Genomic DNA, 16,533 nt, shown 5'->3' with positions numbered 1-16,533 from the left:
TCTGAACATAACCAATTTTATTTTTTTATTAAGATTATTATAATTTATTTGTTTTGTCAAACAATAAATATCAATTTTCACATTAGTTATGTGTGCTTTTTAATAATTTTCTTTAGATTATATGAATACTTTTCTCAGAGTTGGCAGAAAATAGTCTGTCTCGATAAGATTAACTATATTTTATTATAAACAACCACTTTTATTAATTATTATTTGTATTTTTATTATTATTAAAAATTATAAAACTTTCAAACAGGACACAAATTTAATTTAGATATTGAGACACTTTTTTGAAATTAAATACAGAAATTGAATATTTTAAAACTAAAATCTACTATCATAATCAATCTCAATTGATTTTACACATTGACACTTTCACATAGAAATTGATTAATGGATTGAATGTGTGATTTTTTAAACATTCACTGCGTTTTGTGGATTTCTTTAATATACAGATACCCGAAAAATAGTTCGGCACAGAAAAAACGACCAGCAAACCATAAATTAATAGTATATTACAGTTTTTGGGTTTTTGTCCTGTTTTTTTTTCAAATTTTGCATTAAAAAACTATTAAATAGTTTTTAGAAACCATTTTTATAGTTTACTGGTCGTTTTTTCTGTGCCGGTTGGTTTTTCAGGTATCTGTATTTTAAAGCTATTTTTTTGTTAGAAGTTAATTGTTTCTAAATGCTACATAAAAATTTTTTATTATTGAATTGTGTTGTATTTATTAAATAATTAATCAAATGATTAATTTGATAACTTTCAAATTTGCTTTCTTTTATTCTTACTAAATCATCATTTTCATTTTTAAAAACAAACATCAAAGGGTCGCAATTGACCGTTTATGTATCCAAAAATCAATTTTATTAACGGGAATATAAAAAAAATCAACCATTGTTTGATTTTTCAAATATTTTCAATTATTTTTTTTTGTTTTTAATTAATGTTTTTAAAATAATATAAAACGTTTTTTGAATTTATAACAATAAATATTATATTTTACTATAATTTGCTAAAGCCGACTTTTCCCACCAACTCTTTATTATTTTGGTTGTAATTTTTGTTATGTTTTGCTTTCAAATTTTTATTTAAAAAATAAATCCACAAAACGATTTTTTGGTATAAAAAATAAAAAATAATCCAATTATGATATTTTTATATTATTTGTTTTTATTTATTTTTTCGAAAAAATCACCTAATAATATATCAAAATTATTTAAACAGTTTTGGGACAATTTTTTGAAAAACTGTTAAAAAGAGTAGTATTGGGTTGTTGGCGAGTTAAAGTTTTTCACAATAAAGTCTTATAGCTTTAAATAGTGAATTATTTATTAGTCTTTAATTTATTATAATTGTTTACAAAAAAACAAATTTTTCAATATTTAAAGACCGAAAAACTGTTATATCAAAATGCGTGCACTTTCTGGTTATCACATCATGATAGTCTCGAAGTACTTCGACGACTTTGGAGACTTTATTAACTTGGAGTTGGTGTGCAAGAAGTTTGGTGGTAATATGGAGAAGTTCCACTTCAACCCGATTCCGTTAAATTCCAAAACACTTGGATACTTTCCAAACATCGAGACACTTCACTTGTGGAATAAAAAGGATGAGAACTTTGGCAATGAATTTATGATCAACAGAAGAGAAAAAGTAAATTGTGAAAATAAAAATGTTTTAAAGAATAAGTTCTATCGAATCATCGTGTGGTTCAGTGTTAACTTTGAAATTGTTAACAGAAACAAAAATCGAAACATTGAGTTTAAAAATGTCACTTACACTCAAAATGATAGAAAGAAATTTGGTAACAACATACCATTAAGTGTGACATCTATTGGTAATCAATGTTTTTTTGAATGTAGTAGTTTGATTGGTATTAACATACAATCGAGTGTGAGATCAATCGGTGATGGTTGTTTCAGTTATTGCGGTAGTTTGGGTAGTGTTACAATACCATCAAGTGTCACATCAATTGGTTATTGTTGTTTCAGTGGATGCAGTAGTCTGAGGAGTATTACAATACCATCAAGTGTGAGATCAATTGGTGGTAGTTGTTTCTGTAAATGCAGTAGTTTGACAAGTGTTACAATACCATCAAGTATAAGATCAATTGGTAATTATTGTTTTTATGAATGCAGTAGTTTGATTGTTATTACAATACCATCAAGTGTGAGATTAATTAATGATTGGTGTTTCAGTGGATGCAATAGTTTGAGTAGTGTTACAATACCATCAAGTGTGACATCAATTGGTTATAGATGTTTTTATAGATGCAGTAGTTTAAGCAGTGTTACAATACCATCAAGTGTCAAATATATTGGTAAAGATTCTTTCCCATCAAACACATTAGTTCATCGAAGCGAATGAGATGATTTAATGATATTTCATTTTTTATATTTATTTTTATTAAAAAATAAAAAATAATTTAATAAATCAATTAAATAACTTAACGAAATTGATTTAATCAATTTCTTCAATTTGGCAAAGTATACGTGGAGGCTCCTAAAGCCGGCCCCCTCCCCCACCCACTTCCTGGGAACCGAGATTACTTAAATGTAAGATTGTGTAAAATGGTGAGTATATACCACGTCATCAAATAATAATAATAATAATAATACAAGTTAATATAATAGAATTAAGTGATATAAAGTCAAAAAATAGTAGTTTTTAATTAATAAATAAAGTAGATATATGTAATTGTGGAAATTTATTCAATTTTTTTAAGTAAAGTGACTTCCCAAGGAGTGCAAGTTAGTTTAAAGGTGTGCAAGTTAAGGTATAGTTCATTTATAACTTTTTTATTAAAAAAATAGAATCATTAATTTTTTGAAGTTTTGAAAAAAAAGATTATTTTTAGTTTAATTATTAATTATAATTTCGAAGTTATTACTAAATTATACTTTAACTTGCACACCTAGTGACGTTGCAATTTTTAACTTTCACACTTCGAATACAATAAATTAAGCAACAATTTCGGGAAAGCGACACAATGGAAATTATCGAAGGACCAGTTCTGGACAACAGTGCACATCGATTTGTAACAATGAACTGCACCTATTAAACAGACTATTTGTTATTGTATGCTATAAAATGGCACAGAGAAAAACATAATGTTTATCATACTTCTTCTTGTCGCTTTGAATTACGCTAACACAAGAGACATCGACATTTATTCACGTTCTTGAAACAAAACAGTTTTTACATTAAACACATAGACAAACCATTACCCAATTTTTATAATTTGATTTGCTTTTTGTAGTTTATTAATTCAAGCACCAAAGGGTTGTGTGTTTTTTGAAACAATTTTGAAACGAATAACATTTTTTAATAAAATGTTTTTGAACTAAAATTTAGTCTTGCACGCCCTTTCCCTGTAAAAAAGACTAATAATTTTAACTTGCACACCTTGGGAAAGTCACTTTAAGAAAAAATTTGGCTTTCATTTTGTACAGCCATGAGAGGGACCCCCAAGTGTTCTATAAATAGAACACAATTTAATGATAGAATAATTTAAATATAATATTAAATAATTAAATAATTAATACAAAAAGATATTTATTACAATTTTTAATTAATATTAAGTATTTTATTGTTCATATTTATTACATATACTTAATTTATATTAATTAATAATTTGAATAACAATATATTATAATATTAGTTAATAAATAAAATATTAATTGTATAATTTTTATTGTAATTAATAACTGTTTTCCAAAACTCTGTACCGTTTCAATATTTATATAAACCCTTTGTCCTAGTTTCCCGTTATTTACTATTATTTATTTGTTTTATTTTTTATTTTCCTAATTGTTGAACCAACAACGGGATACAGTTTAAAACCCTTAAAAATCAATACAATTTCAATTATTGAACAAAAAATCGGAAAATCACCCAAATATTGGGTAAATCTTTCCCGATTTTCTAGGTTCGTTATTTGGTCAGTGGTTTATTTTGTGATTAAACGTGAGTAAAACAAAATATTTCTAACAAACATAAGATAAACGTAATATAACGATAAAATAATGATGTGATGAAAAACATTATTGCATCAAATGATACAACACTTTAATAAATAATAAGTTTTTGTTTATTTCAACAATTAAAAAAGTAATTGATAAAATAAAACAAACATTTAAACAATCAAGGTTATTAATCAAAAAAGTCTTAAATAAAATAAACAGTTCAAAAATTAAAAAACCTTCAATTGTATAGTCTTAACCTATTTATTTTCTCTCGATGCTTGTTTTACTCATTTGTACTTTTCATTTTTATTTTAAACGCGACTTGGTGATTCTGTAAACATGGACATTTAATTATAAAGTTGTGTTTTATCTTTTTGGCAAAAATTGTGTTATGGTAATCAAAATTTAAATCCCAAGTTTGTTTTTTATATTTTCAAGTAAATTTTTGGTGCAAGATTTATTTGTCAAGTAAAATTTAAAAAAGTCATGTTCGTTATTTTGTTTTTTCGAGTAAATATTTATAACAAAAAATGAGGGTTAAGAAAAGGAAAAATTATTTAGAAATTATTTGTCTAAAAAATCGGGGCATCCCAGTACAGAGTTTTGAAAAACAGTTTACAATTATAATTGTATAATTGTATAATTGTATAATTATAAAATTATAATAATTTTATAATGATTAATTATTTTGAAATAAGAGTGAAAGAAAATAAACCTTTTGTTTGTACAACTATGACAAGGACACCTTAATGTTCTATAAATATAATTTAATAAGATAATTTATTAAAAATGACAATTTAAGCAATCAAATATTTCCAATAAAAAAAGTTAGGGGGTTGCTTTGTGCAAGATTTTTTTTCACCTTTTAAAGAGTTCTACAACAAAGTTAATTTGACTGTTGTTATGTTGTAAATGTTTCAAAACTTTAGATAGTTTTATATTTGATTAATGAGTGTACAAATAAGATATAAAATTAAACTGAAAAATCCATTAAAGAACATTAGGTGAACTAAAAGTGTTTTTGATATGATAGAAGCAAGTGAAAATACTCAACTTAAGCTCAAAAAACAAAAAGTTAATGTTTGATCAAGTACAATTGATTGTGTTGGATCACTTTGTTGGCAACTCGATTGATAATGATGTTTCCAAAAATTCCTTAATGTATTTACATTGATAAATTACAATGAAACCAATTTTAGTTTTAAAGTTAGTTATTTAAATTAAATTTGAAAAAAAACAAAATACCGAGACATCAGTACAATTATCCTCAACAAACTATCACTTTAAAAAACTTGTATATTCAAATGAGTGATTATAAATCTTTAAATGAATATTTCAAAAAGATATTATTAGGGAGAATAAAACTTATATTGCAAATATTTTAATTTATTTTATTACGAAACAAACAACATCTTATATTATTATTAGTAGTACAATACAACAAACAAAACATTTTTGTTGACAAAGTTGAGCTTATATGTTTTTAAAGTGGTCCAATTAATATATAACAAAGTTGGCAATACAAAGATAGACTTTTGGAAAATTCCTTAACGTTGTTATTTAAGTTGTTGTAAACTAGTTTATATTGGAGAGATAATTACAAACCTTCCCAAACACCTTAAGACGGCTGACGGTTTCATTTAATACATGAAGTTTGAAGTAGTTTATGTATTCATTTTATTTTGTATTTTAAAAGAATATTCTATAATATCCACACACTTACAAGTGGCAATCAACATGTTCTTATTTTACAAATCTTTGTGTGTATTTAGTGAGAAGTCGTCTGCGTACCATGTTAGAATATATATTTATTGACTTTCATTGGCAATTAGCATCTAAGAGTATTTTTCTATATGAGTAAAATATTATTCAAGTGACATAGTCAGATCCATATGAACTTCTTAAAACATCATTGTTCTTCACTAACAACTTTGGAGAGGATTCTGGGCATTTGGTTAAGCAATCATTTTCACTTGGAATTGAATTGATCCAAGTTGCCGTTTTATGGCACAAGTCTTATCATTAGAAGAGGAAACAGAGTTTTGTATTAACCACAACTTCGACGGGATGTTATTAGTATCACAACAACCTTAAGAATATTTTGAAAATAGTCGTGGAACAAAATGATAAGTCCCCTTAAATTGTATAAAAATAATTAAAATGAGTACTATTTTTCTTTGCGCTTTCAAACGAAGAATGAGATGGCGATAAACAATGACACTGAGATCAAAGATGCTAAAATAATAAAATTTAAAATCTAAAAACAAATCAACAAAGTAATCAAATTAGTCTCCATCTTGGAGTTTCTACAAGTTGGTAAAAAGACATTTGTCAACTTTGACAATTATCAACTAAGACATTTGTCGAAACCCTCAAAATATTTTGTATTTATAACAATAAAATATATATTTTCTATAAATATTATTTTTATTTTATAATTAGAAAACAATGTTATTAATATTGTAAAATTGTAAAATACAAAACAAACATACGTTTGAATAAAAATAGAAATTATAAAAAATATAATTAATAGGTGTTATTAAAAACAAAATGTATACTTAATAATATTATTTAAAACAATTTAGAATTTATATTTATGTTAATCTTATCAAATAAATATGATTTACATTCTAATTATTTAAATTGTTATAATATTCTGATTATAAATATAATATCTTGTATATATTCATAACAAATTTTAAACATAATAAAAAGGTATTATATTAAACATAATTATTATATTATGCAAATTGAATATTTATTTTTAAAATTGCTTTTTATTTTAATAGAAAACTAAATTAATCAATATTTTTCTTGTGATTTCGAGGTTTTTTTTCTTTGTTCAATTTCTGACATATAGTCAATTTTTTCTCCTTTTTAGTGTTTTCTTTGATTTTATCTTTGAAGTATTAATGCCACTTTTGGAGCAATTTCGGTCATTTTCCATCTTTCCTTCTGTTTTTTCCAATGTAATAACACTGTTTTCTTCAAAAATTGATTGTACTGTTGAATTGTATTCTTGTATTGATTTTATTGTTGACTCAAAATCAATTTCACTTTGATAACTTGGTTCAATGATAGTTGATATATTTAAATTTGTCCCATTTTCATCAAAAGTAACATTTTGTTGTTCTTGCATTATAATATCCATTTCATTTATCAATCTTTGTGATGCATTTATTGCACGAATGGATACATTTCTTCTTGACGCCTTTGTTGTAAAATTGTAGTCAATATACAACTTGCCAATTGCGTCTAGATATTGCAGTTGATTTTCAAACTTTCCATTTTGATAACTTTCCATTGTAATATTCAATTTTCTGCTTAATTCTTGAATTGCGCGTCGATAAGCAACTTCGTGTTTTCCAGTTGCCATATCTAACCATCTTTGCCTACACATGTCATCCAATTTTCTTAACATGTCGACCAAAACCACGATTCTTGGATGAGCAATTTGAAACTCTAAACCTACTGCATGATGAAATGCTTCACATAAATTATTTGTCCTATTTTTTGTGAAAAATTGACACCATTTTTCATTCCCAATTTTTTTCAACCAAAAATCTTTATAATAATTTAAAACTTCTTTGTACTTTTCTAATAAATGTGAAGGTACACCAAATTCTAAAGATGTTGACATTTCAATGAATAATTTCTCGAAAGCATCGTGTATTTCTTCTTTTGGTAGAAAAGGTAGTCCAAATAGTCGCCGTACCCATAGATGTAATTTGGCATTTTTTATATATTCTATAGAAAGACCCTTTTTGCCCAACATTCTAAACACCGCTTGATTTAAATGAAACAAGCATAATTTAATGTTTGCTCCCAATACTTTACTAAATGCGTTCATTGCTGAAATCTGACAATCACAGTGTACAATTTTAACATTGATTAAAAAGGGCTTTAGTACTTTAAGAGCACGAATAAATGTTTCTTCTGTCTCATTTGGAAGTAATAGAAATGCAATTGGATAACATGTGTTATCAATAAGAGAGTGTAACGTATACAAACATGAAATTATGTTTGGAGTAATTCGATATGTTCCATCACCAAACACTTCTTCTGACTTGGAGGCGATGTGCCGTTGTGTACAAGAAGAAAAAATAAAAAATCTGGAGAGTGTTTGAGTTTCAGTGAAAGAATCATAAAATAAAAAAGTATTGTCTGGATTAGACTCATTTTGAGGTATCAATGTGGTTTTCAAAACTTCCGTGAAATTGATATCTTCAATTGTTTTGTGGTTGCTTCCAAGAAGTCTTTCTTGTAGTCTGGTTATATATTTATTAATTGATCTATGGTCTTTTATTGACATGTTTGAACAAAAATTGTGTGTCATGACTCTTTTTGTTATTTCACGCGGAGTATCACTTAGACCTTTAACAAATTCTATATCTGCGGCTTCTCTTCGACATCTTGACAAAAATAAACGTTCGTGATCAAAAATACAAGTATGATTTCCAACAATATAATAATTATTATCTTTTACATGTACTGTTACATTACAGTTATTTCCAGCACATTCAAAAACAATATCATTTTTCGATTTGTCCCATTTGGCACGTTGAAAGAAACATATTATTCCAATACACAATACTGGATGTCGCTTTGGTTTTTCATTGAGTTCTTTAAAGAAGCGAAGAGGTTCTTTTGTCATTTGAAATAAATCTGAATAAATTAATTGTAAATGTATTAAATAAACAAAATGTTATATAAAATATGTTTATAAATATATAAGTGTATAATTGTAAAAATAGAGTTTAATTTGAAATAATAAATTGGTTCAAACATCTTGAAATCTAAAATGCATTCAAACATTGACACCAAAATAATTATCAAAAATAAAATATCTTTTATTAAAATTGATAGTATTTATTTTCAATTTCCAGCTATTGTATTTACAATATTCCATATATAATATATATTATTTAATAATTGTTTAGCTGGAAGTACAAAATATGAAAAGATTAATTTTTCTTTTTATAGATGTTTTATTTCTGAAAAAAATCTCTTATTCTTATTATTTTTGTATAAATTAATCAACACAAATGATATACAATTGTAATTTCAAGTATTTTAAATAAATTTCAATTTAATTTTAATTAATTTAAAATATTATTTTTATAAAAAATATGTAAAATGCACACAAATTATACCAATATATTATATTTTTTATAATTTCTATTTTTATTCAAACGTATGTTTGTTTTGTATTTTACAATTTTACAATATTAATAACATTGTTTTCTAATTATAAAATAAAAATAATATTTATAGAAAATATATATTTTATTGTTATAAATACAAAATATTTTGAGGGTTTCGACAAATGTCTTAGTTGATAATTGTCAAAGTTGACAAATGTCTTGTAATCCTACAAGTTTCCATTATAACAATAGAATTATGATATTCAAAAATTGTAGTACACAAGACGAATTAATAAAAAGAGTTTATTTTAATTATATCAATGGTTAATTAAAAAAATCAACATGAATTTGTGTGTTTTTAATGATCAGCTAAAGTAAAAAATGAATCAACAGTAATAATTGTTATATTAAACCATTATAAATAGTTTACAGTGTTATATAGTAAATTTGTTTATATTTAATTGTATTTTCAGGGTTTAAGACAAAACACAACCTGTTCACAACTAGATAAATATTTAAAGTGTGTTTAAACACGTAAGTGTGTTTTAGCTTTATGGTTTGTTTATTTATTTATTATCAATGCAGTTATTTCAAATTTGTTTTATTGACGTTTAGATTAATAAATGTGGCTCATTATTACATTTTGGTTTGTGTTTTACATACGCAGGCCGGTCGTGAAGGATGTGAAACACAATTCAAAGTATCGTAAATCATTTTTATGTTGAGTGTTGTTTGAATAATAACAAAATAATGATTAATTTATTATATACATGAATAATATAATTTATAGTAAATAATTAATATTGTTATAATTTTTTGTGTTGAAAATTATAATATATTTTATAATATTGTAACTATTATATTAACTATATTTTCCTTTTCCAAAAATCATGACTGTGTTGCAAATAGTGGTTTTTGTCCAGATTTACTTGTTTTTTTGTTGTAGTTATTACTCATTAAATGGCTTAAATTTAATGAAATAAATGTTAGTTCGTTTTTAGCCAAAATATTAAAAGAAAATGAACCCTAAATTAATATATTCGCTTTCATATTAATACCTTCATTTTCACCCCTGTACAACTAGTTTATATTAATTATAATTATTTATGAAAAATTGGCATAAGGTGCAGTTACCACACTATATTTACTGTTTTGTTTTATTAATTTATATAAAAATGGCAATATTTCCATTAATATAAAAAACCAGCTACAACAGTCTAAAATTGTATAAATTTGCAGGCACTTGTCATGTTTTAAAAAAATTCGTTTTTCTTGGAATTTACAAATTGAAGAAACCCATTAACAGAATTTCCCAAAGTAATCAAAAAATAGTAGCAGATTTGATTTATTTTTGGTTCTTCCAAGCCTTCTCAAAACTGTTAAATAAATTAAAGATCAAAACGTTAAAAACATATTTACTTGTTTTGCCTTTGAACAAAGTAAAAATACAAAAAATAAACCTAAAGTTTTATTTTAGATAACGATTTCAAACAATTTATTATTCAATAAAATATGTTTTTTTGTTTTATATGAAACTACTATAATATATATGTAATTAAATTAATTATTTTACTTATGTAAAAATAATAAACCTTAATTTATTGGTAAAATAATAAGCATAAAAATCCCTATTTTGTTTGTACAAAAATTGTCAAATATTTTGAATTTCAAAATATATAAATAAAAACACCAAATTCGCTTGAAAACCACTTATTGCCAGACCAAATTTCAAAAATGTTTTTTTTATATTTAAATTATATATAATAAAAACATATTTGAGAATAATTAAAACAACTAAGATATACCATTGACAATAAAAAACTATATATATAATAAAAATTATTAATATTTTAAATGATTTTTATAATATTTTTAAATATGCCATTTAAAAAACAATTCAATTATAAATATAAAAAATAAAAATACAACAACAAATTACTTTTTTTTTAAATAAAATGAAAATCAATTATATTAATTGTTTTAATCTATAATATATAGTTTTAAACGAGACCAGAATTGTGATTGCCATAATTATTGTTGCTTTATTATAATAATAAATTATAGAAAATATAATTATAATTGTAATTTGTGCTATAAAAGAACGATCTGAGAACAAATATAAACAATAAAAATGACTTGAATAAAAACCCTTTCAAGGCTCGAGAAAGGTTTTGATGTTGGCCTACTGGCCCACAATAAAGTACACTATGTTGTACGTGTGGGCTGTGGTTCTTAGTTGATTCTTGAGTTGCCAAGCCTGTAATTGATTTGTTTTTTATCTGTTGTGTTAAAATTGGTATAATAATAATTTAATAAATTAATTTGGTTATTTATTTTAGAAATAACAATAAAATTGTAGCTCATATGCCCGTTCTTACAGTTAAATTTACTCAAATTTACATCATTTTTTGTTTAAACAATCCAACAACATTTTAAATTGATTGGTTGTTTTTGTGGGTATTATTATTAGGATTACCACTTATTAATAGGAATTTTACTCATTTCTATTTTTGAATCAATTAATAAAAAAAACAGAATTTACCAACAACCTTTTTTTTCCATTTTTTTTAATAAAATTTCTTTTAATATGACAAAAACAAAATATTATCAAATCTGCAACCGTTTTTCAACACTTGGGAAACTCTGCCATTAATATAATAATTATTTTATTATTTTTTATATCAAATTAAAACAAAAACATTTTTATGGAATAATTACATTTTTGTATATTTTATTAAATAATAATATAACTATTATATACTGATGTACATAGGTTTATTATCAGCATATTGTTTATTATATATTATAGTTTTATTTGATTAAATTATTAGATTTTTAAATAACGTATATATCCCATTTTTTAAAGCAATATATTATTTTTCTATTAATATCTTTAATTATTAACATTAAAAATAATTAATATTAGTTTTAGTTTAATAAAATAAAATAATTACTACTAATTATAATTATTTATATAATATTTACTACTCGCAAGTTTGTGATTTATAATATTTTACTAGTGATTGCATTTAATTAATAAATTATTACGGCACTTTTATTAAAAATGGCAATTATCAAAAAAATTTTATTTTTTTGGGCTACAAATTCTTCCCATTGTTTAAATGAAATTCACTTCAAATAAAAATATACCTTTTGGTGGCACTAATTGAAGTTAAAATGATTGATTAAACAAATCAATTTGGTTTAGTTAGTTTGTTTGATTAAAATTAATTTTTTGTTAAAAATAAATTATATTATATTATTAATAAAATATATTTAATTTAATTAATAAAAGGACGGACATGAAGAAGAAGGACGGGAATATAGGCCGAAAGATGTACTTTGTGGTTTAGGGACGTCCTCCCGCTATAAAGTGCGTCCTGCTGTGTATAAAGACGTTCTTTATATTATTTTCGTGTCCACGGCATTTTCAAAACTATATAAGGAGTTATAATATTACTATGAATTTACTATTAAAAATTATAATTATTTCCAAAAATATATAAAAGAGTAGACAAACGCTATACTACAAGTAATTTTGTAATAAATGAATGGTTTTTATAAAATAATCCAAATATAAATTAATTTTTCAAAGAGCTCAAATATAAAATGAAAAAAATGAATCAATTTTTTAAAACTTATTATTTTTTATAATAAAATTACTTATAATTTAGTGTTTGTTCGTTGTTTTCGGCGGACATGAAAATAATTGAAAGGACCTCTTTATACACATAAAGGACGTCCTTTATAGCGGGAGGACATCCTTAAACCACAAAGGACGTCCTTCGGCCTATTTTCCTGTGTTTTTTTTCGAGTTTACTTTTTAATCAAGTAATCAAACTTTGAAGTATAAAATAGTTCGAATACAAAAACACAATAAAAGTTAAAAAAATATAAATATACATGTCTCGTTTGAGTGGGTATCATATAATGATAATTTCAAAGTATTTTAACACAATTTCGGATTATATCACTCTTGAGTGTGTTTGTAAATTATTTAATGGTAACATGTCTAAATTTCACTATAACCCAATTCCACTTTCCAAAAAGACAATTAAGTTTTTTCCCAGCTTAGAGACACTTCATGTTTATAACAAACAAAACGAAACTTTTGGGTCTTCATTAAGACAACTATTATCGAAAAAACAAAAATGTCTAATTAATAAAAACGCCGAACAAACCGAACATATTATTAGCACCGACTATACATTTTACAAAATAATTGTATGGTATATAGTGAGCTTGAATGAGTACAAATTAATAACAAATAACAACACAAACATTCAATTTAAAAACATTCAATTTAGTGGAGATGATTGGAATCACTTTAATTGTGATAATATTATTACTATCCCAAATATTGTCAATTCTCTTAAAAAATACTCCTTTTCCTTCTCTGACATCACTTCTATTAAAATCCCTTCATCGGTGACTTCATTTGGAGATTATTGTTTTCATGCGGTTCATCAACTAAAAGAGATAGAAATTCCCAAAGCGGTTCTTTCACTTGGTAAAAATTGTTTTTCTTTTTGTACTTCTATGACAAAAGTAGTTTTTCCAAAACATCTTCTAAATATAGGGAATCATTGTTTCTCTTTTTGTGGAAAACTTACAACCATTCAAATTCCAGAAAATGTTGATTAACTTAAAAAATCGTGTTTTTCTGTTTGTACTCAACTTCAGCGCGTTTTTCTTCCGAATGGAATGACTTCTTTGGGGAAGAGTTGTTTTGACAACTGTTTCAATTTAAAGGAAATAGAGATGCCAAAAACGCTAATTAATGTTGGGGATTTTTGTTTTAGTCAATGTCATTCGTTAGAGAAAATTTCATTTCACAGTGACTTGAAGTCGATTGGAATGTTGTGCTTTCATAATTGCTCAAATCTCTCTTCTGTCATATTCAACACAAACAAATTGGAAATTTTGAGTCAACAGTGTTTTTATATGTGTAAAAAGTTAACAAATATAAACATACCATTTGGTGTAAAAAGATTAATGAAAGAGTGTTTTGGTGCATGTTCGTCTTTAAAGTTGATTACTCTGCCTGAAAGTGTTGAGATTCTCGAAAATGATTGTTTTAGTGGATGTAAACTAATAACCGATGTTATTCTTCCAAAGAGTGTAAGTTTTGTTGGAGTTTGTTGTTTTGAACACACAACAAAAGTAAATACATCAATTTAATTGTTGTTTTTTTGTTTTTTATCCAAACCATCAAAACGTTTACAATATGTTTTAATCAACGAATAGAACATTTTTGTTTATTTTTGTTTGATAAAAATGTTTAATGTGAATTTTGTCTTAATTTTAATTTTTAATAAACATGACCTTCTTATTAGTCAAAAGAATATCATACAAAGGAATAAACAATTTTAAATATTATTATTAATACTTTTGTAAAATAATTTGAATAGTTATGATGCTTTCATTATTTTCAACAGACAAAATGGAAAAAAAATCATAAAACCTAATAAAAGTAAAAAAATTGGATTGTTAAAAAATGCCTATCATAATGTCTCTTTTTTCCCAAAAAACATAATGGTTTATAAATAATAGATAATTATTTTAATAATATAACAAAATAATAATATAAATAAATTATACTTTTACATATTTTTATGAATTGGAAACAAACTTTTTAGGTATAAAGCAAAAAAGAACAACTTTATTTTCAAAAAGTATGCTCGTGTTCACGATTATTGTTTTTTTAATGAAACTAGTCTGGAGTCAATGTACTCCATTTTGCACTTGTAACAAAGTAACACAAACATGCACTTCATGTATGTCCAATTATCATAAGAATACAACATTCAATGAATGTGTTTATAAACGTGACCTGGGGTGTGAAAAATATGCATCACAAAGTTCTGATGTTTGTCAGAAGTGTTCAGATGGGTACAAATTTAATTATCTAAGTGGAGTGTGCGAAGTGGGTATTGAACATTGTCTCGATGCGACTCTTTCATTAGAAGGGTGTTCATCATGTGAAGAGAATTATTATTCTGCTGGATTGAATGGTTGTTTACAATCAACTTCTGAATATCAGTATTGCACATCAATTGACTCTGAAAACAACTGTGAATTTTGTGTATCTGGTGCACTTCTTTCAGAAGGTCGTTGTGTGATGTACGACGAATTTTGTGCAACGTCCACAACTGCAAATTCTCCCGTTTGCAAAACTTGTTATTCTGGATTCTTTGTAAATTCAGAAGGAAAGTGTCAAAGTGGAGAAATTGCCAATTGTATGAAATACACTTCTAAAACTGATTGTTCTATGTGTCTGACAGGTTATAGACTCCTTGATAACAAATGTGAGAAAGATGATAAATGTGTTGGATTCATTGCTGGCCTTTGTCTTGGGTGCCCAAAAGGATACTTTGTATCTCAAAAGGCTTGTTTTCCTTGTGGAGAGAATTGTGAGAGTTGTACTTCTTCCACCAAATGTAAAATTTGTTATGAAGGATTTGCTGTTCAAAATGGGGTTTGTGAAAAATGTGAAGTTTTGAATTGCACAAAATGTGATGAAAGTGGAAAGATGTGTGAAATATGCGAAAATGGATACAGTTTGTTTGAAGGGAAGTGTGTAAGGTGTGTAAACCATTGTGACAAATGCAGAGATGTATTGAGTTGTGAAACTTGTGAAAGCGGATATATTGCTGTTGATGGAGGATGTGCGGAATGTGAAATTTTGAATTGTTTGAAATGCACTGAAGGAGTGGATCAATGCAATGGTTGTGCGAGTGGATATTCTCTTCAAGACAATTATTGTTTCAAAACAATTAAAAATTGCAAGACGTATAGTGAAGATGGAATGTGTAAAGTGTGTAACACCAATTATATATTTGATGAAACCGATTCAACCAAATGTATACGAAAACCTTGTTCTGTTGAAGGAGATGGAGGAAACTGTACAACGTGTAGTCTTGGGTATTACAAAACAGAAGATTCAAGTTGTGAGAAATGTAGTAGCAAGTGTAGTGCTGGTTGCACAATGAGAGAAAATGAATGTGATTTGCTAATTGAAAAAAGAAGTCTTGAAGGATGTGCTATTTATGAAAAAGATGGAAAGTGTGCTATTTGTAAAGAAGATTACAAACTTAATAAAGGCAAGTGTGAAAACAAAGGAATTGCCTGTGCTATTGGATCTTACACAAAAACAAACAAATGCACAACTTGTTTCTCGCTTCTTAGAGGTTATACGATGCCTGTTGATTACAATTGTTGGGATGGAAGTATAAATGAAGTTATTATAATGGGAATAATAATTATACTACTATTGGTGTGATATGTTTTTAAAATAAAATATTAACACATTAAAAACAGAAAATAATTAAAATTTAACTTACTTCAAATTATAATTAATATTAAACTTGAAATACAACTTTTTTTATAACTGAATTGCATTTATATTGTTATCTCATTT

The 16,533-nt window shown here is 25.3% G+C and overlaps 2 protein-coding genes across 2 annotated transcripts; both read left to right on the top strand.

Annotated features, from left to right (window-relative positions):
* Nucleotides 1–13,016: 13,016 nt before the first annotated feature.
* EIN_508690 (hypothetical protein) lies at nt 13,017–14,486 on the top strand (the record flags this gene model as incomplete). Its single annotated transcript, XM_004259591.1, has 3 exons — nt 13,017–13,748; nt 13,797–14,249; nt 14,361–14,486. 3 exons carry the CDS (start codon nt 13,017–13,019, stop codon nt 14,484–14,486), a joined length of 1,311 nt encoding a protein of 436 aa, XP_004259639.1.
* A 304-nt stretch (nt 14,487–14,790) lies between these two features.
* Nucleotides 14,791–16,395, top strand: EIN_508680 (hypothetical protein; the record flags this gene model as incomplete). The annotated part of the gene is made up of 1 exon (XM_004259590.1): nt 14,791–16,395. The coding sequence occupies one exon, from the start codon at nt 14,791–14,793 to the stop codon at nt 16,393–16,395; it is 1,605 nt and encodes a 534-aa protein (XP_004259638.1).
* Between the last annotated feature and the right edge of the window lie 138 nt (nt 16,396–16,533).

This window comes from Entamoeba invadens, assembly GCF_000330505.1.
Source record: "Entamoeba invadens IP1 unplaced genomic scaffold scaff_1105074724819, whole genome shotgun sequence".
Lineage (NCBI taxonomy): Eukaryota > Evosea > Mastigamoebida > Endamoebidae > Entamoeba > Entamoeba invadens.
The sequence above is the reverse complement of the archived record's forward strand: the minus strand, read 5'-3'. Positions and strand labels throughout refer to the sequence as shown.